Raw genomic sequence first — 26,766 nt, 5'->3', positions numbered from 1 at the left:
TACATACATAACTTGGCTGAGCGAAGGACACTCTGTACATACAGGATGTGGCTGACTGAGATAGAATGAGAACATAAACATGAATATAGATCTCCCACTGTCCTACTTGCGCTTCTGCTCTGTGCCTGCACCACAACACTAGCTTCAACCTAACAATTTCAGAGTCTTATCCACAGAAAAAACTTGTGCAGCTGCTGCCAGTGGAGCATGGGAAAGACCGACAGCAAAGTCCTGCTCGGGGCTATGCTGGATGGTGTTCAGTCGCAGGTAAGTGATCGGGTTGTCAAAAATCAAAACTCACACACTAATCAATACTAAAACTAGTAATTGATATTCATTTACATAGGCATCAATACTGTGTGTGTGTATATATATATATATATATATATATATATATATATATATATATATATATATATATATATATATATATATATATATATATGTATCATTTGTGTTGTTGAAAATAGCAATGTATTTAATATTTTTTAGTTATCTTCATTATATCAGTATCTGTATCTGTATATCAAGCTTTTTTTATTTTTATTTGGGCATGTAGTTTGAAATTTTGGTAACACTTAATGCACGCTTTTCTAAGGATGTAGTGCAGTTATTATAAAGATGTCATAATTTATTATCCCTCATGAATTAGTATGATGACAACACCACCGACCGGACAATGATCACTCTGCTCACACACAAATATACATATACATTCCTATGGCCCACAAATGACCTACACCTGCACCTTTATGTATCGTAAATTCTGCATGTGTTTTTATCTATGCTATACGCCCCAAACCAGCCACTGGGCACGTTAGCAGTCCCAGGTTACGCAACCAGGATGATTTAGAGCCAGCTTTCACACATATCTGATCACACATCACATCATATCTGTAATCATCCAGATGCATCACCGCACTTTAAATGTCACACGATTAAGCTGACCATTAATATCCAGTCATAATCACTACATACACCAAACTGGGATTCAACATCGATTTAGCATAAAATAATATATACATGTGTGTTTGTGTGTGTGTGTTGATGTTTTTTTATACAGCATATTTGACAAAATATGTTTCATAGTGCAGTATTGGCAGTAGTAGTTATACCGTATACGTATACCCCACAGTTCTCATTGTGGCAGATTAATAAAGCTACGATGATATTACATCATATCAGTGAACTCTTGTTGACATAAGCAGATGAGCTCAAGGAGGCTTAGCACACTGAGACACCACCATTCCTGACCCCAAGATTCACTGGCAAACAGGATACAATTTCGAGGAATAGTCTGTTCTCAACAAACAAGTTGTGTATATTATTTTGGAACACTGCCTTTAACTTTGATGGATGTGTTTGCTTATACAAACAAATCAGTGCTATAGATTTACTGTTTGAAATTATTCATCTAAAATCACTTATGATGTAGAAGGTTGCTAAGCAGTGACAAATTGTCCTTGTTGACTGTGCCTGCATATTTATATTAAGGTGAGGTATGTACCTTCCCTGCTTCTTTGTTTGAAAACACTTTAGAGATGCTTAAGTCACAATGACAAATTTGAGCTTAATCTAAATAATCATAGCATGTCGTCTTTTCCTGGGCCAGATGTATTACACAGTGGGGTGTGTTACAGCGGAGTGTGTGTCCTGATCCACTGCTGCTCTGAAGGATTGGACTGACACAGCCAACACACAGATGCCTTGGCACAAAGGCTACTCTGCACTTCTTATGGCCCATCTCAGCATGTTGGGTGCCATCTTTGTCAGCTTGTGAGAGTTAGCCATGGCTCTAAACAGGGCCGTGCTGGACTGAAGCAAATTCATTCACAGGGATTAAGGTTTAAGAGTTCCCTAGCTGCTTTGGTGGAGTAAATCTGGGGATTATGATGTCACCAGCCTGTCGCTGCAGAAGAGGAAATTGAATTGTGGGTAGTGAGCGCTAACGGCTCAGGATTACGGCAGAGTCAGGAATCAGAGATGGAAGTCTATGCAGACGACTGTCTCTGGAAAATCTTCATTGGACGCAGGGGACCTTTTGGGAATGGGATCTACGTGCACAGAAGAGCTATACGGGTGTAAATACTGACAGACTGGCTAGTAATCCCATTTGTGGTGCATCAGGTGGTGAGTGCATTAAATACGAGATAACATGTACTTTAGCTTATGTGAAATAAGAGATTTTAAATATACGTACTTTCTGTGTGTACTATATATGCATGAAGTTGACCCTTTGACCTGCTCCAGTGGGTCACCTTGTTTGTCTGTGTCTCAGCCTCCTCCTGCTGCGGCTGCACCTGCTGCTGCGGTTAAGTTTGAAGGACTGCCTGAGAAAAAGAAGATGAAGGTGAAATGGAGTCAAGTGCTTTTGGTCTTCTTCCTGGTGGTGTCTGTAATCATGACGGGCTGCTTCTTTTGGCAATACCAACTGCCCAAACTGCTGCCAGGTAAATGCAACATGACCAGAAAACTTTAAAGGCTAACCTCAAATGTATTGAAATTCACAACAGTGATTCTCTATTATACAGTACGAGTCCACTGATATCAACACTGATCCGTGGTTGTTTACTTTAAGATAGCTATGGGCTCATAGCTAAAGGTTTTATCTATTAAAACAGACCGCAAACGTCCCTGATAATCAATAGATAATGTTTTCTCATTGTCTTGTGTGATTACGATAATGACATTGGAATGGTGCCTGCTCTCAGATAAAAATCTCTTAATTACAAGATAAACTATCTCCTATTGAGCACAGGATATCTGTTAATGTGATCAACACTATTATAAAAGCATTTCAAATAAAAACATGGTCAACCGGAGTAAGGCGAGAAATCACAATACTCTATGTAGTGTGCAGTCTAACAATGGGTTATTTCAGTAACATTTGTGAGGGATTGTATACATCCGATTACTCTGATCAGTGTCTGTGAGATCTCTGGTATTTTTCCTGCTTTCCTTCATATCCATGTAAAAAACTCAAAAAACCTGAATTGCATTGTCTGTCCTGTCAGTCTAAATTTCATATTAGGTTCCTCTTAAGCTATATGATATACAGTTTATAAGTTGTGATTTTTTTTCTTCTATCTTGATTTTTCAACCTCACTGTTTCAATGATTAACAAAGCTTTTCAAGCCCGCTACTCAAAATCTGCCATCCCAACTAGGTTCTATTGCACAATGTGAATCCTCATATGAAAAGCAAAGTCAGGTCAAGCCATTATACACCTCTATTATATCCCAGACATCTAATTTCTCATACATGCACATTCCCCACAGTGATGCTCTATTGAAATATCCCTGCTCTATTGAGGATCTCAGTGGGTCCACATTACCACTGTTTCCGTCTATGGCCTGCACATGATCTACACGCTATAAAATGGTGGTGTATTAATCATGACGGTGAATGGAACAATAGCACACACCCTCATATAGCATTTTGTAAATCCACCCTGATGCCTAAGATGTTAGATTTCATGAGATTAAGTCAGTCCTCATTGTTTCTTTTTTTATATCAGATGAAAGCATGGGTCGCAATACTAAAGCAGAAATGATCTGTCCACGTTTTCCCGAGCCTGTGCCATTGGAGCACCCTATTCCCATACTGAAGGACGCTCTTGAGAAGGTGAGAACAATGACAAGAATACTAGACATAGACTTCAAGTATTCAGGGACTATAGATGAAAACTAGCTTTGGCTATAATCTGCTGCATAATCTTATAGTGGTACATTTGGAAATTTTAAGGTGCACTATGTAACTTTCCTGGTGGGGGAATAGCTGTCTTACATAAAGAAAGATTCATTGCCTTCAAAATAATAGGCAATAACAAAAGGCAATAACTTTCCTGGGGTCTGCCACCTGTTTGATGGCTTGAATTATAATTTGTTTTCCTTGAATGTTCCACAGCATGGCATTAAACTGTCAACATATCTGTCTTGCATTTATTCAATTACAGATGTGTTTATTTCTCAAGGACAGATGTCTGTGTGATCCCTCAGATGTCCAGCTATAACCCGTAGCAAAAAATAAATAAATTAAATTCTGTCTGTCTGGTGAGATTGCTGCTGGACACTGCTTTATATCTAGCTGAAGGGAGGAACTAACTACATTGAAACTAACACACCTGTTTGTGAGAATTTCAGTGTAGTTAGCTCCTCCCTTCAGACAGATATAAGGCAGTGTCCGCCAGTAATCTGACCAGAAGTGAAGAAGCAGCTTGGATGAGTGGTGAAACATCTTCGCTTTAAAACTTTTGTCTAGTTGACAGAATTGAATTTTTCTCTTGTTTCGCAAAAATACCTTGAAATACATGTTTTATTTTTTGTTTTTGTTTTTTTACTGTGAACGGGGTTGCCACTCCTCAGATCTGACCTGTTACTTTGCCTGTGCAGTGTAACCTGCTTGTTTCCATGGCAATATGTTAAATACCATACTGTCCCGCCATCACTAACATTTCCATAGAGACTACCAGGGGGAGGTCCTCCACCAGAAAAGTTACATAGTGCACCTTTAAGATATCAGAAATGTTTGTGATATTGGTAACAGGTGAGTGTTAGAAGTGAGACTTTTGAGATTAGTTTGTGTTATTTATCCATCATGCCTAAACAAGTGTGGGTAAATTTACTATCCAACCCTGTAATCCTTCACACCAAATGCTCTTCCACTGAACAGAAGGAGATTAAAGTTATGGAGGATGAAAAACTATTAGAAGGAAAGGTTAGTGAATTCTATACTGAACTGTCCTGAGAATTCCTTTGGCAAAGCAAGACTTCTTTTGTAATCTGTGCATTCATGACATATTTTTGAAAACATCTGGTGGAGGCAGCTGTCTCCTCTTCATTAATGCTCAGAAATTAACAATGCTCAGAAAATAACAGAATTGGTTGAGGATTCTTATTATCTGGATCAAGATATGAAAGCAGATGTTGTTTGTCACATAATAAAATTTGAAATGTTTAAGAGTAAGAGTCTTATAGGAGAAGACCTTTATACTATGAGAACATGCTTACTGACAGTGATGCCATAATCACTTGGAGGTGAACAAAAGAAAAGAGAATTGCATCACTACAGAGAGTATGAGAGGTATACTCTTTTAGGGAGTTTGATTGACTGGAGGCCATTGTTTTTCTCAGCTGTGGTTTTGAAACAGCAGCTGCAGTCTTTCAATGCCCAGAAGACATTATGAAGGAGGTGGTAGTCAGGTGTAGTCACACAAACTCATATATATATATTATTAGACTGGAAACGTAGATTTCAAAGTGCCGGGTCAAACTAAAACAAATGTTGGTGTCTGCATCTAATTTTGAAGCATTTGGATCAGTCACAAACCAGGAAGTAATGCTGGTGCTAGTTGCTGTCAGCTTCACTGTGACCACAAAACTCCACTCTGGTCTCCGGAAGTTGTGAAAGCACTTAAAAATCCATTGTAGTGAGTAATTGTTAGGAATAACTTTAGACTGTTTGAAACAGTCACAACACATTTTTAAGTGAAAAAATAAGCTACTGTGTCTTTAATTCAATCAGAGAAGGATGCCCAATTCCTTTTAGTAATAACAAGTTAAAATTGTGTTTTTGTTGCCGTAAGGTGGACGTGATACTGCGCCAGAGCACTAACCCTGTCAGCCTGCCCTCACTGTCGGCTATTGTTGTTCTGAACGACACTGTGCTGTGGACCGGCAACTTTGGGAAGAAGAACATCAGTGACCCTCTGGCTGGCCCTCCAAATGAGTACACTGTCTACAGGTAACTGGATAAATGGAAGGGAAGGGCATCCAGCATAGCAAATTATCAGTTGACTAGTCATGATTTTTCCAGTTAATTGTTGCAGCCCTATTGGTCCTCTTGTCTGATATGGGTCTGCATCAGAAATTGAGACACAGCACATTAGTTCACTTTACGCTCGAGGGAAGAGACTTTCTCATTTACCCGGAATGTAAATTTCATCTATTTTAATTTACACCTTCCTCGTGTTGCTCCTGGGTGCACTGTGTTATACGAGAGAGTACACTAAGTTTATACCAGTGCACAGTGTAGCTCATCTGGGGACCGCTTTAGGAACCTGACTGTTGGTTAAAGTCAGTGCATGCTGAACATATATCATTATATGAATATAAGTCCAGACAGATAATTTGTGGACTATATTTACAGATATACAACAAAATGGTAAAATTTGCTAAATAATAGTCATTATTTTATCAAGCAGGAGAACATTCTGTTGTTGAATTACTTTCTAGTCCCTTATCCCAAAACTATTACCATACTATTCATTGAAGCAGGCACCATTTTTCAGATTTTCTTAACTTAAAACATGTACCTGTTATCATGAAAATGGACGTCTTAAATAAAAGGCTCTACGTAGCTTATATTTTTTCCTTAACCACATAGTGCTTCAGTATAAAGCTCCTATAGGGGCTGTTATTCAGGAGCAGAAACACCTTGAACTATATACCCATTCATATGCTGTGGCTGGATGAATGCAAAGCATTTAGAGATCTGAGAATATTAAGTCTACTGTATTATTTCTTTGAACATGTCAAAGTACACCTTCTGGTACTCTGTATAGACAATTCATCATATATGGTCTGTCTAACAATTATCTTTTACAAACTGGCTCTAGCCACAGTCTGATAAAGAGAACAAAGGTTTTGTCTTCATGATGTTGTTGGGTGGGTTATATTAACTTATAAACATGAAACTACTCTGTTGACTGCTTTATATTTAATATTTAGAGGTTAACTATAGCTTTGTTTATGTATAGACCTGTTTGATGGGTCCGAAGCAGACCCCTGGGAGTAGTACCCCTGGCTCGCTTCAGCTGAGGAGAGGCTACATAGCACTACGAGAGAGAAGGCAGATTCAGGCAGAAACAAGGTTGCAAAAAGTAGATGTAAGAAGAAGATAATTTCTCACCAAACACTGACTTGATCTTGTAATAAAGCCATTCTATTTACAGTGATGGCAACTTAAGTGTTGAGCCTACATACTAGCAAAACAAAGCTAGAGCACATTTGCATCAGCTGTTTCCTGTTTATGAATGCACATCAGTCACATCAGTATTAGAAATATTATATTACCAGTGCACAATGCATCTAACATTAGTCAAACCCAGTGCAGTATATGACGAGATGTTGAAACGCAGCACTGATTTGTTTAGCTGCAGCCACAGGGCTAGCTCTGTGTTCCCTCGTCTCTCCGCTTCAATAAGGTAAAGTTACATATCAGATCTGTGCAGACTAAGAGGCAAGGCTACACACCACAAGGATGTTTTAATTAATAAAACACACTAAAATGAATGACAGACCATGTTTAATTTCAGGGGGGACAAAAAACTTTTCTGTCACACCTCTACACTGCAAAGGTTTCACACATTGCATAGCTTTGTATGTACCATAACTCCAGATATTTGCACCCTGTTGCTTTATTGTTTCACTATTATATGAAAAGAATGGAAGGATGTGGGAAAATGTGGAAAACATGTATATTGGTTTTCAATCCATTATACTTCTTTAAGAAGAAATAGAAAACAGTGCAGCACTTTGACTGCCTGGAGATAAATGACTTTAGATGGTTTTAGATTGTTTGGTTTGAGTTGAGATTACCCTCAGACGATTGATGCAAAGCAATTTGTTCGTGCAAATAAAATATCTCTTATCCTATTACATCAGGCAGATGCATGCAATGTCTATAATTCCATTCAAATAGAAGGTGTTTACAGAAAACTCAGGGTAAATAGGTGTATATAATTCCATAGTAAGTTTGCATATGAATAAGATAGGTGTATCCAATCAAAAAGATTAGTTTTTCACATTCACTAGTGTTAGACTTCTTTTCTTTTGTCTGTCATTTCTTTTACTCTCTTGACTGCATCTGCTAAGCCACATATGTCAAACTCAAGGCCCGTGGGCCAAATGCGGCCCTCCACATCATTTTATGTGGCCCTCGACAGGTTAAATTAAAAGGTATGATGGTCTTACAATGTAATTTTATCAGGAGATACACAGTTACATAGCCATATTTTTACATCTAGGCAAATACATATGCAATATTTGTAACTTGAATAAGTAATAAATACAGAAACAATGAATAGACAAGTTAAAAAAAGTAGTTAGATTTATTTTACATCTGGCCTTTTGCGGCCGCCATTTTGCTGATGTGGCCCTCGGTGAAAATGTGTTTGACACCCCTGTGCTAAGCCATAATGACCTGCCATGACACAAATGTCTGGCATCTCTCATGCAAGTGTAATAAAGAAGAGTCAGTGTCCAAGTAATGGACCATATGTGATTTCAATTTATAATCTGAAATATTATATATATATATATCTATCTATCTATCTATCTATCTATCTATCTATCTATATCTATATCTATATCTATATCTATATATATATATATATATATATATATATATATATATATATATATATATATATATATATATATATATATATATATATAAAATTGACAGTAAATTTTGGTGGATGGTACACTAGCTTCTCTATGCAGATATTACTGCTTTGCCTGGAATGTCCCAGAGTAGAGCATTAAACTTGTGTATTTTGAATTTATTTAATTAAACATAATTAAACATGTTTTTATTGCTCAACTTATACCTTGAAAAACATGTATTCTTACAGGTCTTGTCTCCACAAATCAGCTGCCTGTTTCAGTGCATATAGATAACTTTGGATCATAGGCAATGCCATCCATCCATCCATCCATTTTCTTCCGCTTATCCGGAGCTGGGTCGCGGGGACAGCAATCTAAGCAGGGACTCCCAAACTTCCCTCACCCCAGACACGTCCTCCAGCTCCTTGGGTGGGACCCCAAGGCGTTCCCAGGCCAGCCGAGAGACATAGTCCCTCCAGCGTGTCCTGGGTATTCCCCGGGGCCTCCTCCCGGTGGGACATGCCCAGAACACCTCCCTAGGGAGGCGTCCAGGAGGCATCCTGAGTAGATGCCCGAGCCACCTCAGCTGGCTCCTCTCAACGTGTAGGAGCAGCGGCTCTACTCCGAGCTCCTCCTGTGTGACTGAGCTCCTCACCCTATCCCTAAGGGTGCACCCAGCCACTCTGCGGAGGAAACCCATTTCGGCCGCTTGTATCCGCGATCTTGTCCTTTTTGTCCTCATTACCCAGAGCTCATGACCATAGGTGAGGGTAGGAACGTAGATTGACCGGTAAATCGAGAGCTTCGCCTTTGGGCTCAGCTCCTTCTTTACCACAACGGACCGATACAGCGACCGCATCACTGCAGACGCTGCACCGATCCGCCTGTCAATCTCACGCTCCATCCTTCCCTCACTCGTGAACAAGACCCCGAGATACTTGAACTCCTCCACTTGGGGCAGAGACTCACCACCCACCCGGAGAGAGCAAAACCATCTTTTTCTGGTCAAGAACCATGGCCTTGGATTTAGAGGAGCTGATTCTCATCCCAGCCACTTCACACTCGGCTGCAAACCGCCCCAGTGCCTGCTGCAGGTCCTGGCTCGATGAAGCCATCAGGACAACATCATCCGCAAACAGCAGAGATGAAATCCTGTGGTTCCCGAACCAGACCCCCTCCAGCCCCTGACTGCGCCTAGAAATTCTGTCCATAAATATAATGAACAGAACCGGTGACAAAGGGCAGCCCTGGCGGAGTCCAACATGCACCGGGAACAGGTCTGACTTACTGCCGGCAATGCGAACACAGCTCCTGCTCCGGTCATACAGGGACCGGACAGCCCTTAGCAAAGGGCCCCGGACCCTATACTCCCGGAGCACCCCCCAAAGGACACCACGAGGAACACGGTCGAATGCCTTCTCCAAATCCACAAAACACATGTGGACTAGTTGGGCAAACTCCCATGAACCCTCGAGGACCCGATGGAGAGTATAGAGCTGGTCCAGTGTTCCACGACCTGGACGAAAACCACACTGCTTCTCCTAAATCCGAGGTTCGACTATCGGTCGGATTCTCCTCTCCAGTACCCTGGAATAGACCTTACCGGGAAGGCTGAGGAGTGTGATTCCCCTGTAATTGGAACACACCCTCCGGTCCCCCTTCTTATACAGAGGGACCACCACCCCGGTCTGCCATTCCACAGGTACTGTCCCCGACCGCCACGCGATGTTGCAGAGACGTGTCAGCCAAGACAGTCCCACAACATCCAGAGACTTGAGGTACTCGGGACGGATCTCGTCCACCCCCGGAGCCTTGCCACCGAGGAGCTTGCTAACCACCTCGGTGACTTCAGCTAGGGTGATGGACGAGTCCGCCTCCGGGTCCCCAGTCTCTGCTTCCTCCTCGGAAGACATGATGGGGGGATTGAGGAGATCCTCAAAGTATTCCTTCCACCGCCCGACAACATCCCCAGTCGAGGTCAGCAGCTCTCCACCCGCACTGTAAACAGTGTTGGTGAAGCACTGCTTCCCCCTCCTGAGCCGGTTGACGGTTTGCCAGAATTTCTTTGAGGCCGTCCGATAGTCCTCCTCCATGGCCTCCCTGAACTCCTCCCGAGTTTTTGCCTCTGTGACCGCACGAGCCGCGGCACGCTTGGCCCGTCGGTACTCATCGGCTGCCTCAGGAGTCCCACGAGCCGACAAGGCTTGATAGGACTCCTTCTTCAGCTTGACGGCATCCCTTACTTCCGGTGTCCACCACCGGGTTTGGGGATTGCCGCCGCGACAAGCACCACAGACCTTACGACAACAGCTACGAGTGGCCGCATTGACAATAGAGGTGGAGAACATGGCCCACTCGGAGTCCATGTCTCCAGCCTCCCCCGGGATCAGGGAGAAGTTCTCCCGGAGGTGTGAGTTGAAGACCCCTCTGACAGAGGGCTCTGCCAGGCGTTCCCAACAGACCCTTACAATACGCTTGGGCCTGCCAGGTCTGTCCGGGTTCCTCCTCCGCCAGCGGATCCAACTCACCACCAGGTGGTGATCGGTTGACAGCTCAGCCCCTCTCTTCACCCGAGTGTCCAAGACACGCGGTCGGAGGTCAGATGATACGACAACAAAGTCGATCATCGACCTCCGACCTAGAGTGTCCTGGTGCCACGTGCAACGATGGACACCCTTGTGCTCGAACATGGTGTTTGTTATGGACAAACTGTGACTAGCACAGAAGTCCAATAACAAAACACCACTCGGGTTCAGATCAGAGAGGCCGTTCTTCCCAATCACGCCCCTCCAGGTGTCACTGTCGTTACCCACATGGGCGTTGAAGTCCCCCAGGAGAACAACGGAGTCCCCGGTTGGTGCACTTTCTAGTACCCCTCCCAGGGACTCCAAGGCTCATAGGCAATGCACTAACATATTCATGGAGATAAGAAGGTGACAAACCCTCCACCAGAAAATACATTTAAAAGAAGACATTTCCCCCTCAAAAGCCCACATTAATGACTTAAAACCATGGATTAAACTCAAACTTATGCTCTTTTTCAGAATTGCCAGCCTGTCAAAGATCTTCCCCACTCTGATGTTGTACAAGCTGTGGGAGGATGGGAAAATTGCCTCCTTAGATGACCCTCTGGAGAAGTACGTGGATAACTTCACCATCAAGAACCCTTTGGGGAGGTCCCGGGACTCAGAGCTCAAGCACATCACAGACGGACTCATATTTTTGGACAGCGGAGAGGTGCAGATACGCTCCACGTCAGTCACTCTGAGGAGGATGGCTAGTCAGCTCTCAGGTATACATATTCAGGCTATATCAACTTCACAAACAGATTACCATTTCTTCACAATATTTATCTTTAGTTTTTTGGTTTAGTTTTTAAACTAAACTAAAATTCAAATATATTTCAGACTTTAGGGTATTTTAAACTTGTCTACCCCTGCTGCATAGTTGTAAAAAAAAAACAAACAAAAAAAAAAAAAAAACGTAGACATACCATCAAAGCTATTTATTATTGGTTACAGGTGTACTGTGTAACGTTTCCAATAGAGAGTCTCCATGAAGATGCTGTTGCTTTGCCTGGAATGTTCCACAGTTTTGCATTAAACGTATATCTCCATGGAGACAAATGAGTAACATCAACAGGCCAAGCTACAAACCTGATCATGAGCATGCTCTCAGTAAGATGCATGCATGTACCTTTACGCAATGCAAATATCTGTAATAGGTCAAATGCAAGTTATATTTAATTTCATACTGTAGAACATTACAGGCAAAGCATTATCTTGATTTGGATAAGTTGATCCTGAAATAAATAAATAAATAAATAAATATAAATATATATATATATATATATATATATATATATATATATATATATATATATATATATATATATATATATATATATATATATATATATATATATATATATATATATATATATATATATATATATCCACAGTTTTGAATGGTTTTGAGTGGTGCTATGAATATTTCTCTAAATATATTACAATGGGGGAAGGGGATAAAGTTTCTTTTTTTATTTATCAGATACATTTTAAGTAGACAGTTCACTGCTACAGGCTATGCTGGAAGAGGAGTTTCTTGATAATGTGTTTTCAAGTCCAATGATTTTTGTTCTAATCCAGGTTTGCCCAGAAGACTTCGAGCCACCAGTTTGCTTTGGAAAGGCAGAACACAAACCGCAATTAACCTTCTACAAGATGATGTTCTCGTAGCCGACCCAGGCACCAAGTAAGATGTGATTTTTCTGGCTGGTGACAACATTTGTGTAAATACTCTAGATTTATCTCTATTGCCTGCTCATATATAATATAAAGAGAGAGTTGATGACTATTTCAGAGACGCGCATGACTGCAAGGCACAGAAATAAGTAGGGATCATCCGATATAATTTAAAAAAATAAAAATAAATACTAATACTAATGTTGTCCATCTGTATGAATGAGATGTACGGCAGGAGATCCAAAGGCTCACTGTAAAAGCAAGGATGAGATGAACATCTCAGTTTGCTGTGAAGTGTTTCTCAGTGAACAACTACACACAGGAAGGCTATGAGAAATATTTGTTTAATGTCAGTCACATTTCTAAAAAAAAAAAAAAAAAAAAAAAGTGTTATTTTAGAAGCAAACATGGAAAATATCAGCATTAAAAATACATTGCATTCTGTTGCTCATAGTATAAACAAAATTGCCAGTAAAGTATAGCTGAGTATCAAGATATTCTGCATTTTTAAATTTTTTTTATTTTAAGTGTAATCCTAAAAAGCTCTTTGGGGTTTTTTCAGATGCCATTACAGTAACTTGGCCTTTTCACTACTTGCTCACGTCATGGCAGAAAGAATAGTTGGCGTGGAATACCAGCGCTGGGTCCTTGACAACATTTTAGACCGTTTGGGGATGGAGGACACTGGCTTTGATGTATCTCCTGGAGTCTACAGTCAAATGGCAGTCGGGGTTTATGCCAATGGCAAACCAGCACCCCTCTATGACCTTGGTTGGTATCGCCCATCTGGTCAAATGTACTCAACAGCAGCAGACCTAGCCAAACTTGCCATGATGCTTTTGGGAGCTTACCATCGTAAACTACTTGAGCCGGATTCCTTGAAGATCATGCTAACTCCACTCTACAGGTGTGAGAAGGATTACTTTGCCAACCGCACTGGAACACCATGGGAGGTCAATGAGCTTATGGGGTATGAGGTTTTGCGCAAAGATGGTGATTTGGATGGTTATTCTGCAACCTTTTCATTAGTCCCAAGACTAAAGTTAGGATTTATAGTTTTAATGGCAGGAAGTCGACCACAAAAACAGGATATAGTCATCAAAGCATACAACCAAATAATTCCCGCCATAGAAAAAGCTTTCAGAGAAGCCACAAAAGTACTCAACGCACCACCAAAAGCTGACCCATATGTTGGCTTCTTTACTTACAGCAACATCACATTTTATGAAATAAGAGCTGGCTCTGACGGAGTTTTGATCATGCAACAATTTGGGCCACAGATCGAAGAGCTAATACCAGAAAAATACAGGACAATAAAACTGAACTATTTAGTCGATCGTGTCTTTAGAGTTGTTTTCGAGACAGAATATCCCTGTGTTCTGCGAGTGGGCACTGCCTCTGTGTCTCTGGAGGCACAAGACGGACAGTTATTTAACTTCTACAACTTCAACAAAAGAGGTGTGTCGCCCGGATTTGATGCACCAGGACTTAACACTTACAACGTGGTGAGAATAGCTCGGAGACCCTCTTTTTCAAGCTGAAGTATAGCTTTGCAAAAGTGTAAGACTAATGGTATGCTCTTGGCGTCAACCTCCAAAAGGTAGAGAATACTAAAAGTCTACAATGTTGGGGATGTTTTGAAAGTCCCAAATAAATGGATAAGAATGCTGAGAACCTTCTGACTTGCATAAATGGGTCCGGATGTGACAAAACCTGTTTTTACTGATCCAAGTCTCCACATGTGTTTACTCTGCGAACACTTTTTTACTTCTTCAAAAGCTCCTTCAAGTTGTCCCAGAGATTTTGTGTGGCTAAAGTTGAAATGACATCATAGTGATTTCATGATTGAGTCTGTAACCCCCACGCTCTCTGTTTATAAATGCATGACTTAAGCTGCATTGCCACTTTGCAATGGACTTGGTATACTGTTGATGTTCTTTGATTGAGTTTTGTACTGTGATTTCAGCAACATGTGTACATAGTTGTTTTTGGGTTTTTTTGTTTTTTTGTTTTTTTTCTATTTGTGTTTTGAATGAAAACGAGAACCATGAAGTGTGTATTTGTATACGGTATATCACCGTACTAACTACAATAACAATACTGCAGCAAATTCACATTGTGTCCTCTCATTAAATATATTATTGGTGATATATTGATCATATTTAGATGTGAGATGGTTTGACCCAAGCATCATACTTACAGCAGACTAATTTGAATAAATACTGGGTAATTGACCTTGTGTTGTTATTCTGAAACAAAAGTAGAACCCCAATGTCTCCATATATTGGAATCAAACCTTGTTGTACTTCAGATTAAGTAAAAAAAAAACAAGATGTTGAAAATTGGTTGGTTACTTAATCAAATTTTAGAGTTATGATTATTGTGAGAGCAAACAAAGGGAACAAAGAAAATGACAGAGCTAACTAGGATGCCAATGGGTGTGAAAACATCTATCAAGGGGTGTATGAATATGCTAAGTATGACTCAGACACAGTGCACACTTAGTGTAGCTCAATAGACCTAGCCTATATGCAGAAACTGTAAACAAAACTCTGAGCTCAGATGCTTGGGGAGACTAATGACCAGGGGGAAAGATGCTCTAGAAGAGAGATCCAGAGAGACTTGGGATGCCCGAAGGCTGCCAGTCTGTGGCTAGGGCAGGTCTAGGCCTTGCCCTGTCTGTAACTGCTATAACAAAGTATAAAACTTTTCTGTATTTCAAAACTCACCGGGCTTAGCAAATGGGTTACTTTCCATCTAGAATTGTATTATTATTATTATTATTATTATTATTATTATTATTATTATTATTATTATTATTATTATTATTATTATTATTATTATTATTATTATGCTCAAATAATAATAGTTCATTCACTCACTCCACACTTGGTGGTAGTAAGCTACAATTGTAGTCACAGCTGACGGATACTTTAAATGCAATCTTAGCAACACTTTGAGATTTAACCTCCATCCAATGTCAAACTTCATCAAAATCCAAGTGGTGCTTAAACTTTAATCATTTATACACTTTTTCTATTACATAAACATTCATCTAATTTCAACACACTTTGATCCTTGACTGAAGAGAACATAAATATTCATGTGAGCTAAAAGCCCATCAGTTTATCATTTGTGAGAAATAACTTATCTTAAAGGATTGCCAGAAATAGCATAGTGAAATCAATGGTTTGCTCAGAAACCAAGGTGCACCAAGTGAGATTGAAGGATCTGAGTTGCAATGTGATTTTAAATAAATGGCCTTTCTCTTCACTTGATAAAATATTAAAGCCTGGCTTCAATAGTGTCATTCAGCCCAGTACCTGTGCATTAAAATGCAATGACAATACATCCCCTTTTACATGTAACAATCTCAGAAATTATAAACCAAGTTATTGTTCTACCTGTCATTTGTGGAGAAGTCACACTAAACATTTCCAATCACAACCTCCAATTACACAGCAATTACGGATCACACTTGGACATCTCTCTTCATTTAAAAAGAAAAGCATTTGTAAAACAGCAGTCAAAAAAACACTGCTTTTACATTTATTACACGAGAGCCATAATCAGTCCTCCACAATCACAAATGGCACAAGCTAAGAATCAAATAATGTGCACAGAAAGCCACATTTGCAGTTTATATACAAAAACACACGTACATGGATGTATAGTATTTGACTGGAACACAGCAAAGCTTTTCCTGCTTCAACAAAGCAACATCAATATTCCAGATAAAGCACAAAAGATCATTTGAGATCCCATCGCAATAGCATAGACATTCTGGGAGAAGACGCATACACAGTATTCTGGTTATCTACAAGTTCTGACTTTGGTCCAGGGCCTCATTCAAAATGCAGATTAAGGCTATTTAAATCCACGTATCTAGATCTGTACGACTGCCCCTTTAGAAAATACTAGCATTCACACATGTGCTAAGTTGCCTTTTAGTTAGTGACCTTGGCTGTAATGACTTGACTATGTGACTTTTTAGATCATTTTAGCATATTCTATTTTTTGATTACTTTTTGACTTGCTCTTTGACAAATCACTAGTCTGACATTGTGGGCATTGTTGACGTTAATATGAAATTGCCTATATTGTAAGAAAGCTTAAAAATACATCTTAATCCTTGTTCTCAACTGAAACAAAGACAAAATGCCCATCAGAAAATTACTTTATTTGAAGGCCACACAGTAAGTTGTACTGTTTACTGTTTGTGTTCCAATCGGGCTGAAGCATAATATTACAACCCTTAAACATAATCAAAGTCTCTGAATAAGACTTGATTATGTTTTTATCATCTGTAAGTGGATGATAGGCCTATCTACTGGCCGGCCTATTTAATGTGACTGATAATAGAAAAAGTAAACAATTGAAACGTTGACATTTCAGTGACCACAAGCCACAATATATTTTTTATAAAATTTTGCTATTGCATCTTTTAACTGAATAGTTTTACAAAATTAACAAAATATAATTAACAAAATATCTGAATATCTTAGATAAGTGATGAAAACAGAGGACAAACTTTGGCACTGTGTAGCCTATATGAACACAGCATAATTGTATTCTGAGTATGTGTGATGTAGCTTGGCCATTTTTTCTAAACTTAATGTTCCTCCCCTTTGACATATGAATAGCATAATTTATTACTCGTAGAAAAAGAATCAAATGCTGGTGTCATATTTTGAGCCAGTCTAAACTTTGAAGAGTCTGTTTCTTATCAACTGCTGAAAACATTTTTCAGATGTCAATGACAGCTGCCTCTCAACAATGCTATATTTTATTGCCAAGTCTGCCAAGATGTGAGTGAGCTAAACATTTGTTAAAAATCGATTTTTCTCTAGAAAGATTTATAGTCATAGCTATTTTCTTGTCATTTTTATTCTCTGAAACTTGTGTATGATTAATGGGTAAGTACTAGAGATTTTTTGTGACCAAACTGTCTGTATGGTAAACGTAGGTAAATGTTCAACATTGTGGTCTAAAAGAGCCAAAAAAACACCTGCTCTGATTAGTATTCACTCAGACACAAACCTGCAGGATTATCTCTCTTCTTAACAGCTCATTTGGACTGTGGTCATGGGTGGAGTTTAAGTTTTCAGTCCCTCTATAAATTCCTTTAAGTTTATTTTTTCTATTACAATTCTATTACAATTCATTGGAATTGTATTGAAAATTATGTAATACTTTATTTTACAAATAGAATTGTTTGTAACTCCTCCCTTCTACGCCTAACCTTTATTCCATTGCATGTTGCTACAGCAACTGGTTCAGTAAATTAAGTGTCAGAGAAAATTTATATTTCACTCCTAAATAAGTTTGTAAATTAAACACTTTTGGTACCATGTCAACCACTTTAATCTTCAATTTAGCAGCAAATTAATAGATATAGAGCTTTTGTATACAATACCTGTCAGTGGTCAGGCTGATTATTGGAGTACTGTAGCAATTGTAAATAGGTCATCAACCAGCTGATATATCAGTTTACCTCAGGAATTTCCAACTATGAATATCTCAAAATTTGTTTTTTGATCACAATTTTGATCATGGTCCAGATGCAATACTTAATAATTGTCCATCTTACAAACAATTTCATTAAAATCCAGAGGTCATCGTAGCTGAGTCTTTGCATGTGCATGTAAGAATGGTGGACTCCATGGTTAGCGACAGGTTATGGGACAAAAGGGGGTATGCGTTACAGTCCTGGGCCCTCTCCTCCCTGGAACCAGACAGAGTGGGATGGAGGAGGATTTTAGGAAAGGGCGGGGAGCCTCTGATCGAGCTGCTATCATCAACATGCGAACAGACGAGCTCTCGGAAACACTCCCTGAAGCGCGTGGACAACAGACTGTAGATGATGGGGTTGACTGCAGAGCTGAGGTAGAAGAGGACCCCCGACAGGATGTGCACGTACTGATAAATGTTATGCATGAGGTCGGTCCAGTGGCTGATAGAACTCCACAAGAGACGCTCGATGTGGAAGGGAGCCCAGCAGACCCCAAATACTGCCACCACAATTGCTGGGGACAAGAACAAAAACAAATTTGCTGTCACGTAGTTTACAAAAAGAGGTTTGATTATGAAAGGTCACCACACACAGTAACTGCACAAATTTGTTCGATTTTTTTAAATGAACATGGTGGAAACAAAGTGCTTATCTGTAAAGCCTGGGGAGATTGTATTTACCAAGGGATTAAAAGCATTTCTAATGAAAACTGAAAAGTCTTGTTTGGTGATTAGCATACAGCAAAACTCCTTTATTTTAGATATGTGAATGTGCTGTGTGGGAGACTGAGTGGTAGTTGTGTGCAGGTACCCCTTTTACTGTCAGACTAAAAGCACATAGAGTATCAGAAACATCACTATATAGAGATCGAATATCAAAAACTTTTACTGGCCAGATGTGCCTGACCTCTATAGAGATACATACAGATACTAGGTAATATTATAAACCAAAAAGTCATGCAACAACCCAATTAATGTATTTATTTATTGTGGCCCATCGGTTTATCACACTATAGAATCAGAATATAAATGTAAAGTTTAGTATGTAGCACCTTAAAATTTTAATTGCAGTGTACCATTAGCCAAACTAAAGATTATGTGATCTTGATCTCTATAAATCCTAAATGTCCAACGGAGACTCCGAGACTCCATGTTTTTAATTGTAAGTTCTCAGAGGAAGACTTAAAACATGTACATAAGATCCCTCATTCTGAGAGTCTTAATCTCAGTGGAACTATACTACAAACTAAAATCAAACTACAAACTACAATCAGAAGTGCTTGTTAAGACATGTCCCTGCATCCACACTATCAATCAAAAGGAACATGTGCTCAAATGTCAGTGATATGAGACAAATCAACACTTACAGAGCATTTTGATGACCTGCCTCCTGCGTCCATTCTCCGCACTGATTTTGATACGAGTGTGGCTGCTGTAGCTGCTGTCAAGTACCCCTCTGTAGTTGCGTCGGTCCCTGCCCAAATGCAGACCCATGACCAGGTAGAGAATGCTGATCACAATCATTGGTACAAAATAGAAGCAAATTGTTGTGATTTGCATGACAAGGTTATAAATCCACAACGGTTTGAGCACAGTGCATATTGCTGACTCCTCCTTCTGTTCCGGTAGGTAGAAGATGCCATGTAGCGAGGTATTGGGTATCGCACAGGTCATCGATACAACCCAAACAACTGAAATCACCCTTTTGGCATGCTGGTTTGTGGACAGGTAGCGTGTCTTAAGGGGGTGCACTACAGCAATGTACCTTTCCACGCTCAACGCAGTTACATTGAGAATGGAAGCGAAGCAAACTGTCTCGAAAAGAAAAGTCTTAAAGTAGCATCCCCCCTCGCCAAACGGAAATGGGTAGTTTTGCCAGAGATCGTAAAGCTCCAAAGGCATCCCGAACATTAGCACAAGCAAGTCAGACACGGCAAGGCTAACAAGGTATAAGTTAGTGGGGTTACGCATCTTTTTGTGTTTTGCAATGACAGCGCATGTAAGTAGATTTCCAGAGAGGCCGGTTAAGAAGATAAGTAGGTAGATGCTGGTGACTTGGAGGAAAAATGGCGACCGTTTTGGCCCCAGGATGTCATAAAGGTTCATTTCCACAAATTGCTCAGATGAATTTCTTCCAGTGTTGTTCATGGGTATAGTAGAATTGAGAAACATCCTGGACAAGTTGGAGGAGGATGCAATCAGAGAGTGCTCCATTTCTGAGAAGATGTCCAATGAACTGATGAGAGATGCCATCATGACCTGCCTTGGATTTTGGAGTAATTTGCTCAACAATGAAAGTTTGCTGCAAAAGGGAAGAAAAAAACTTGAATTGATTTATTCATTTCATTCACATCAGTACCTACTTGGCAAGGATGATACATTTGCTTTGCTTTCAACTTTTTACACAAAGCACTCATTTCTAAGATGGAAACTCACTGAATCATAGACAAAGTCAGGGTTTGAGTATGTTAACAAGACTAGGTTAAAATAATCAAATCAACATTTGGTGGAAATAACTGGAAATTAAAATACAAAACCAAGAAAATAGTTGTGCCTTGTTAAAATTTACCATCAAATGCTAAAATTGACAGCAATAATGCAACACAAGGCACAATGCAATTACACATGCATTATAGATAGGAGATGATAGATGGAAAGAAAATCAGTTTTGTGGCACTCTATCTAACAGAGCTTGTTTTTTAGGCTAACAACAACCTACTTATTAGGTGGATTTATGTTTCTCATTAGAACATGTGTCTGCTTTCAAAAACATGCCTATGTTTGTGGTGCCTATGTTTCTGCATTTGCATGACAAAAATAGGTTTTTAATAGTTCATTTTAGAATCTTATTATATTTTGGGCAAATGTTACTGATCTGAACTCTCATATGATTTCTTGTTATTTTGAAAAAACATAAGTATTTGAGTGTATATTTGCCAGAAAAAGAAGACTCTATTAACAATAAAAACTGTTTCAATATGTTTGAAAATCTTTCATTTGAATCATATCATGCAAGAGCCATAATGGTCTGCGACATTAAAAGAGAGGCAAATTTGAAGGGTTCCTGGCAGCACCATTGTGTAGAAACAATTTACTGTAATAGTCTAGAGACCACCTGCTGGAACATTTTGCTCTCTTCGAGGAAGTTGGCAAGGATTCAAACTAACTTAAGGTTAATTCTAAGAAAAAAATTGCTCATTCAAGAAAAACATTTTTAGTATACAGTATATTCCAAAGACAGCTTTTTTTTCTGAAATTATGCCTGTTCCCTTGGGTCATCATGTTTTTTTCTGAGCCACAACAATAAAGATCAAATTGCTCCTATAAGCTGGTAATTGCTGGGGTGATTGACTCTAGATAGGCTCCAATGAAAGATGCAAATGCCATCTTCTAATGGGATGATTATGGTGCAGATTCGATGCATTTCAAAGTTAGATTCTATTTCAAGATATTGCCGTTTGAAGCAATAAAATAGATTTTTCAATAAGTAATCGTTATTTGGCATGACACATTTTGCTGCATAAAGGTCTAGAAGTTAAGAACAAGTAGAATTATACAATGTAACAAAAAAAAATTACTTACCTTTATGTTGTAAGTCTTTGCAGCAAAAGCAAGCCTGTTGTTGATTCATTTTAAAAGAACATATCTGTTAAAATCTAACTGTTGCTTGAGAAAGCGTATGATTGGGGGTACAGAAGGAGCAGAGGACAATGAAAACTGCGCTGCCACCGCATCACGTCAGACTCAGATGAAACTGGAGGAGAGAAAGGAGGAGGGGGCAGAGTGAGCACAGCTTTGAATTTATGGAAGAGAGCAGTGGACGATCGGAGAGGAGAGTGGGGCTGAGTGCTAATATTCATGGGTAGTTTTGCAAATATAACATTAAAATACTGTAAAATACTGAAATGCACATTATTGCCATTACAAGGAGGTTGATTTTGGCATTTTTTAGATTTTATATTAGCTACTGTATGAAAACATAGCACGCAAAGCAAGCTGTTTATTATACACTGTTACATATATTATTTTATTTATGTTATTATCTATGATTTTTGATCATTTATCTCCTTCGTTAGTTGGGTACCAGAGGAGACACCATAAACTTTGGGCAGTATAGGCGTTATATATCAGACAGCAACCAGACATGGTTGGTGCACAGACTTTAAACATTAGGAACAAACATCTTTATGCTCTCTTTCAGTCCTGAGCTTTAAAACAATAGGCAAACATAGAAGACATAGGACTTCTCTTAACAACCTAAGGAAATCTGAACATACTTGTTTTATTTATCTCAGGTCAAACAGCTATGTCTGGTTTGAACTCTGAGATAACTAGCACATATGGTCAGAGGGAAATGCCGTGTCTTGGCACTGTCAATGGTGTTCCTGTTGTGTGTGAAATGCGTTGGCATTAGCTCTATTATTATGCTTGCGTTTGAGTAGGATTTATGAAAACAAACTAAATATTTGATAATGCCCTAAGACTTCTACTCCCTATAAAGCTGTGTGTGAAGTGAAGTGAAGTGTGAAGTTCTTCCGAGGACATACCTTAAGGTTACATTAAAGTTTAACCTGGCCACAGGAGGAGTTATAATATTGATCATATCCTTGTCTAGATGTTTTGGGGTTTTTTTGTTGTTGTTTTTTTCCTGAAATTTCTTTAGTAATTTAAAAAAGGCAAAATGTATGAAATTCTCCGGTTTAGTCCTGACCAAGCTCAAGATGTAGAGATGGGTCCCTGACTTCTACATTGCCCCAGCAGCACAGGTCAAATGCAGAGAACCAATTTCCCGTTGTTATAGTGAAAAAGACACTGGTACTGGAAAAAAGGCATTGTTTTTGCATGTAAATTTAAGATTAACCTTAATTATTTAACCACAGCACACAGGCATATCATTTTCATATCAATATTTTTTTGGCTCTGACCTAGAGAATAAATACTAGGAAGAGAATCAATAAATGCATGTATTTCATCTATTTTGAAGTAATCAGATATTAGAAAATATACTGATCACCAGCATGCTGTACAAATATGAATGCTTTATTATGTCACAAACTGTATATGAATGAGATTTGCTCTAAAATAAGAACACTAAACCATTCTGAGACTGAATGCCAGTGCTTGAGAATCAGAAGCTGACCCGTATTGTTGTGACTCATACATATTGTGATATATTGTGGCATACTGTAACTCATGCATTTTATTTTCAAGTGGAAACTATTACTGTACAATTATACAGTTTACATTTAGCACGAATATCATTTTCTGTCCTTCTATGCTATAGCTTACACAACATACCCATATGTTCATGCATTTTACATGTAACACAAGTGTTATATTTACGAATCAAATGCAGTCGTGGTGATCAACAAGCCACATTTGAATATGTACTGAGACTGACAATATATTCTCAGAGGAAATCAGAGTAGATGAGAAAAAAATGACCTATTTCCATTGAACCCATTTGAGCACAGTGACATTTTGAATAAGTGGAAAACCAAAGACATTTAAATATGGTGCATTGTGTTCCTGAGATGTACACCTATTTAGTTCTAAAGAAAAGTTGATCTATTCGCATATCAGGCATGTAATTAAATAAAATCAAGTCAAGGACAGGCATGATACTGCATAGAACCCTCAAGCTCAGAAGTCGTTTTCTGTTTACTCACAGCGCTATATACTTAGAATTACTGAACCTCTCGTGATTTGCAGAGATCAGCTTTATGTCTGGGCACCAGAGCCAGTTGAAATGTGCATATTGTGGCCTGTACTGAGGACAAGCGACTCGAACAGACAGGATGTGACTGTTGAGGATCCTGTTAAGACTTTGTATTGTGTACAATATTATTTTTATATACAATAATTTGTTAAAATATATAACTTACTGTCATGTGGAAATAAGATTTTTTGGGAACACTATAGGAGTAATAATATTCTAACATTTCTGTGCCTAAGATTGCTCATGACTGTTCTCAGGATTTGGTCTTCCATAAAAACAACCAGACTATGTGGTGGTGGACAAGCAGCAGAGGAAAGCAACATCAGGAAAAAAGGAACATGAGGAACTAAAGAAATTCCAAGGTCCCAGAGAAAAGCTGTAGAAGACCTGAGAAGGCATCAGTTGTCCCAAATTGGAGGAGTGGATACTGCAGATCCTAGGCCACTTAGTTAAGGCAGTGCATAGTTTACAGAGAATAATGAAATTAGCTCTTAAATGTCTGTATGTTTTTTAGGTACAATGTCAAAAAAGACATGACTCGGCGTTGAGTTAAGGAACATAAATGCCAAATACTACCTGATATGGTGCGTTTGATAGACAGCTGCCTCTCCATACAGGATGGACATTTCACAAATCACTTTTTCTGTTCCTCTTATCTTTATCAAAGGGACATACTTGGTCTTGTCGCTGTTGAGGTCCTTCCCAATAATACATTTGTAATAACCTTGAAATAAAACCCCTTCCTTTATATTTATCATGAGAGCTCTCATTCATAAAGTCTGCATCAAACTTCAAAGTGGTTGTGTGTGCCTGTTTTGTACCAGAATAACACAGGAAGTAGTCGGTTTAGAGTTGTTTTCATAAAGAAAAGCAAAAATACACTTTTACCACAATTATATCAACAAATAGCATGTGTCCAAAAGTCCATGCAGGTAAAAAAGGTCACTGGAATTATTACTGGCTGAACTATGATGGGGAAATTAAATCTGACATTTAATTCTGAATAGATGTAATAAATGCATTATCTGAGGAGGCACAGGTTAAAGACATGTGGCCCTTTGTTACTCATGTCATTTATATTGAGGAAAGTAATGGTCACGGCGTTGAAATACAATGAAGCATTTAGGATAACTGCTAATATTTGAGGCACTGGGATTAGCAATAAAGGTAAAGTGTCTTGCTCAAGGACACAACTCAAATTTTGCTGGGTCAAGGTTTGGACCACCCACAATCAAATTATAGGAATGGGCAAACACTTACCATGACCTTGATTTTTGACACAGTGATTACAAATCTACATGGCAGTATTTTTGTGTAAACGCTTGTGTTATAACAGTTTCTTTTTTATGTGTTGTTATTTACATTTAAATCGTCTATATTACTTTATTTTACTTTATTTTTCATAGATAATTTCTGATCTATTTCACAACAACAACAACAATCACAACTAGGGTTCTTCTAATACTGATACAGGTACCGGCAAAAGCTCAGATACCGTACATTTTTCAAGTATCAGAGCAACACTAATCACAACTGTTATCTGGGTTTACCTCGTACCTGGGGACACACAGGTCATGTTCATGAAATTTGAACTATGAATTCAACATACCGTCTCTTTAAATATGAATTTGTTTGTACACATTTCAACAGCAATGGTCATCAAGGTCAGCAGGGGGAACACGACAGCGCCCCTTGCTGTTTGATTAGGATAACAGCAAACTTGGCACGTACATCTCGGTACATTTATATAAGATAAACAAGCGTTGGCTCATGTGCTTCCCCACGTCCTAATCCCTACGGTTGCATCATAAGTCACTAAATGCATCAAGATAGTGTCTGCAATAAATTGTGACTATGTAGTTGAGTTTATAACTTTGCATGCAGTAAAACATGGATGGGCACGTCGGCCTGAATAGTAGTAATTAAAGCACATGTTTGTTAGCCCATTGAGATTTTATGTTGGTACTGAGATACGTGATGGGAATATAGTGTAATAATAAACACCCAATACATAATCATCAGTACATAAATGAAAACAACTACGTACGGTAAGTGGGGCAACGGTAGCTCAGGAAGGCTCGTTCAAATCTATCTTAAATCAGAATTAGTGGTCGCGGTTCAAAACATACAAAGTAGTGTTATTATTAGTGAACTTTTTAGAACTTTCAAACCATGGCTCACTATTACATTAGTTTGTAATTCTACTGAGTACAGACTGTCTTCGCTTAACAATTAGATCATTGCGGATGGAAATTGCAAAGGCAGGAAGTAAGTAAAGAGCAGTGGGAATATGATGGTGACGGTGAAAACAGGGTTGATTGGCAATATGGCGTCTTGAAAATAAGTATTAAAGATTGCTCAAGCGTGCACAAATCACTCCAAATACAACTTTGAATGAGTAAATGGTGAGGGGAAGCAACTATAACATGGTTAAAAGCTCTGAAAAGTTGTTTTACATAATAGGTCTGCTTTAACTAAGAATGCATAGAAATTGTGAAAAAAAAAAGATTCCAAGAGTGAACTCAACAAAAGTATGAAGTGCCACAGTAGCACATTACGCTTACTGCAACATGCTGGATCAATGTGAATATTTTCATTTTGTAAGCATGTGTGGCAGCCTATGTGTAGAGCATTAGCCTCTGTACCAGGAGATTTCAGGTTCAACACACTGCTTTCTCATTGCAAGGCAGTATGAAGCATAAGATAAGTTAGTAAAATGTTAAGCAATGTTTTTTATGTTTTTTTGTGTTTTTGTTTTGCCATATCTGTTATCTTATATGCCATAAATACTCTGATATCATACTATTTATTTACATGAAGATAACATAATGGAAAAAGTAGACATGTTGTATACGCTGTGTATGAGGTCTGATTTTGAGTTATTTGACTTTTAAATACTCAGTAG

At 38.9% G+C, this 26,766-nt stretch overlaps 2 protein-coding genes across 3 annotated transcripts; one reads left to right on the top strand and one right to left on the bottom strand.

Moving 5' to 3' along the window:
* The first annotated feature begins 207 nt into the window (after nucleotides 1-207).
* Nucleotides 208-14,194, top strand: lactbl1b (lactamase, beta-like 1b). Of its 2 annotated transcripts, none has more exons than XM_055222030.1 (7): nucleotides 208-267; nucleotides 2,279-2,450; nucleotides 3,518-3,624; nucleotides 5,585-5,742; nucleotides 11,432-11,679; nucleotides 12,536-12,641; nucleotides 13,194-14,194. In XM_055222030.1, exons 1-7 carry the CDS (start codon nucleotides 208-210, stop codon nucleotides 14,170-14,172), a joined length of 1,830 nt encoding a protein of 609 aa, XP_055078005.1. In that variant the 3' UTR covers nucleotides 14,173-14,194. The 2 variants fall into 2 exon arrangements, with proteins under 2 accessions (XP_055078005.1, XP_033821782.1); XM_033965891.2 differs by lacking the exon at nucleotides 208-267 and adding an exon at nucleotides 2,035-2,130.
* Nucleotides 14,195-18,232: 4,038 nt separating this feature from the next.
* nmur3 (neuromedin U receptor 3) lies at nucleotides 18,233-20,400 on the bottom strand. The gene is made up of 2 exons (XM_033966948.2): nucleotides 19,510-20,400; nucleotides 18,233-18,657 (listed from the first exon to the last, which is right to left on the bottom strand). Exons 1-2 carry the CDS (start codon nucleotides 20,396-20,398, stop codon nucleotides 18,233-18,235), a joined length of 1,314 nt encoding a protein of 437 aa, XP_033822839.2. The 5' UTR covers nucleotides 20,399-20,400.
* Nucleotides 20,401-26,766: the final 6,366 nt, after the last annotated feature.

The sequence above is a fragment of the Periophthalmus magnuspinnatus genome, chromosome 5 (assembly GCF_009829125.3).
Source record: "Periophthalmus magnuspinnatus isolate fPerMag1 chromosome 5, fPerMag1.2.pri, whole genome shotgun sequence".
Taxonomy (NCBI): domain Eukaryota; kingdom Metazoa; phylum Chordata; class Actinopteri; order Gobiiformes; family Gobiidae; genus Periophthalmus; species Periophthalmus magnuspinnatus.
The sequence above is the reverse complement of the archived record's forward strand: the minus strand, read 5'-3'. Positions and strand labels throughout refer to the sequence as shown.

Bases quoted from the DNA above. Each gene is read 5' to 3' on its own strand.
- lactbl1b (XM_055222030.1), top strand. From the start codon at position 208: ATGGGAAAGACCGACAGCAAAGTCCTGCTCGGGGCTATGCTGGATGGT. The intron at 5,743-11,431 runs GTAACTGGATAA...GCTCTTTTTCAG, and splicing joins AATGAGTACACTGTCTACAG to AATTGCCAGCCTGTCAAAGA. The intron at 11,680-12,535 runs GTATACATATTC...GTTCTAATCCAG, and splicing joins GATGGCTAGTCAGCTCTCAG to GTTTGCCCAGAAGACTTCGA.
- nmur3 (XM_033966948.2), bottom strand. From the start codon at position 20,398: ATGATGGCATCTCTCATCAGTTCATTGGACATCTTCTCAGAAATGGAG. The intron at 18,658-19,509 runs GTAAGTGTTGAT...TCTTGTCCCCAG, and splicing joins GCAGGTCATCAAAATGCTCT to CAATTGTGGTGGCAGTATTT.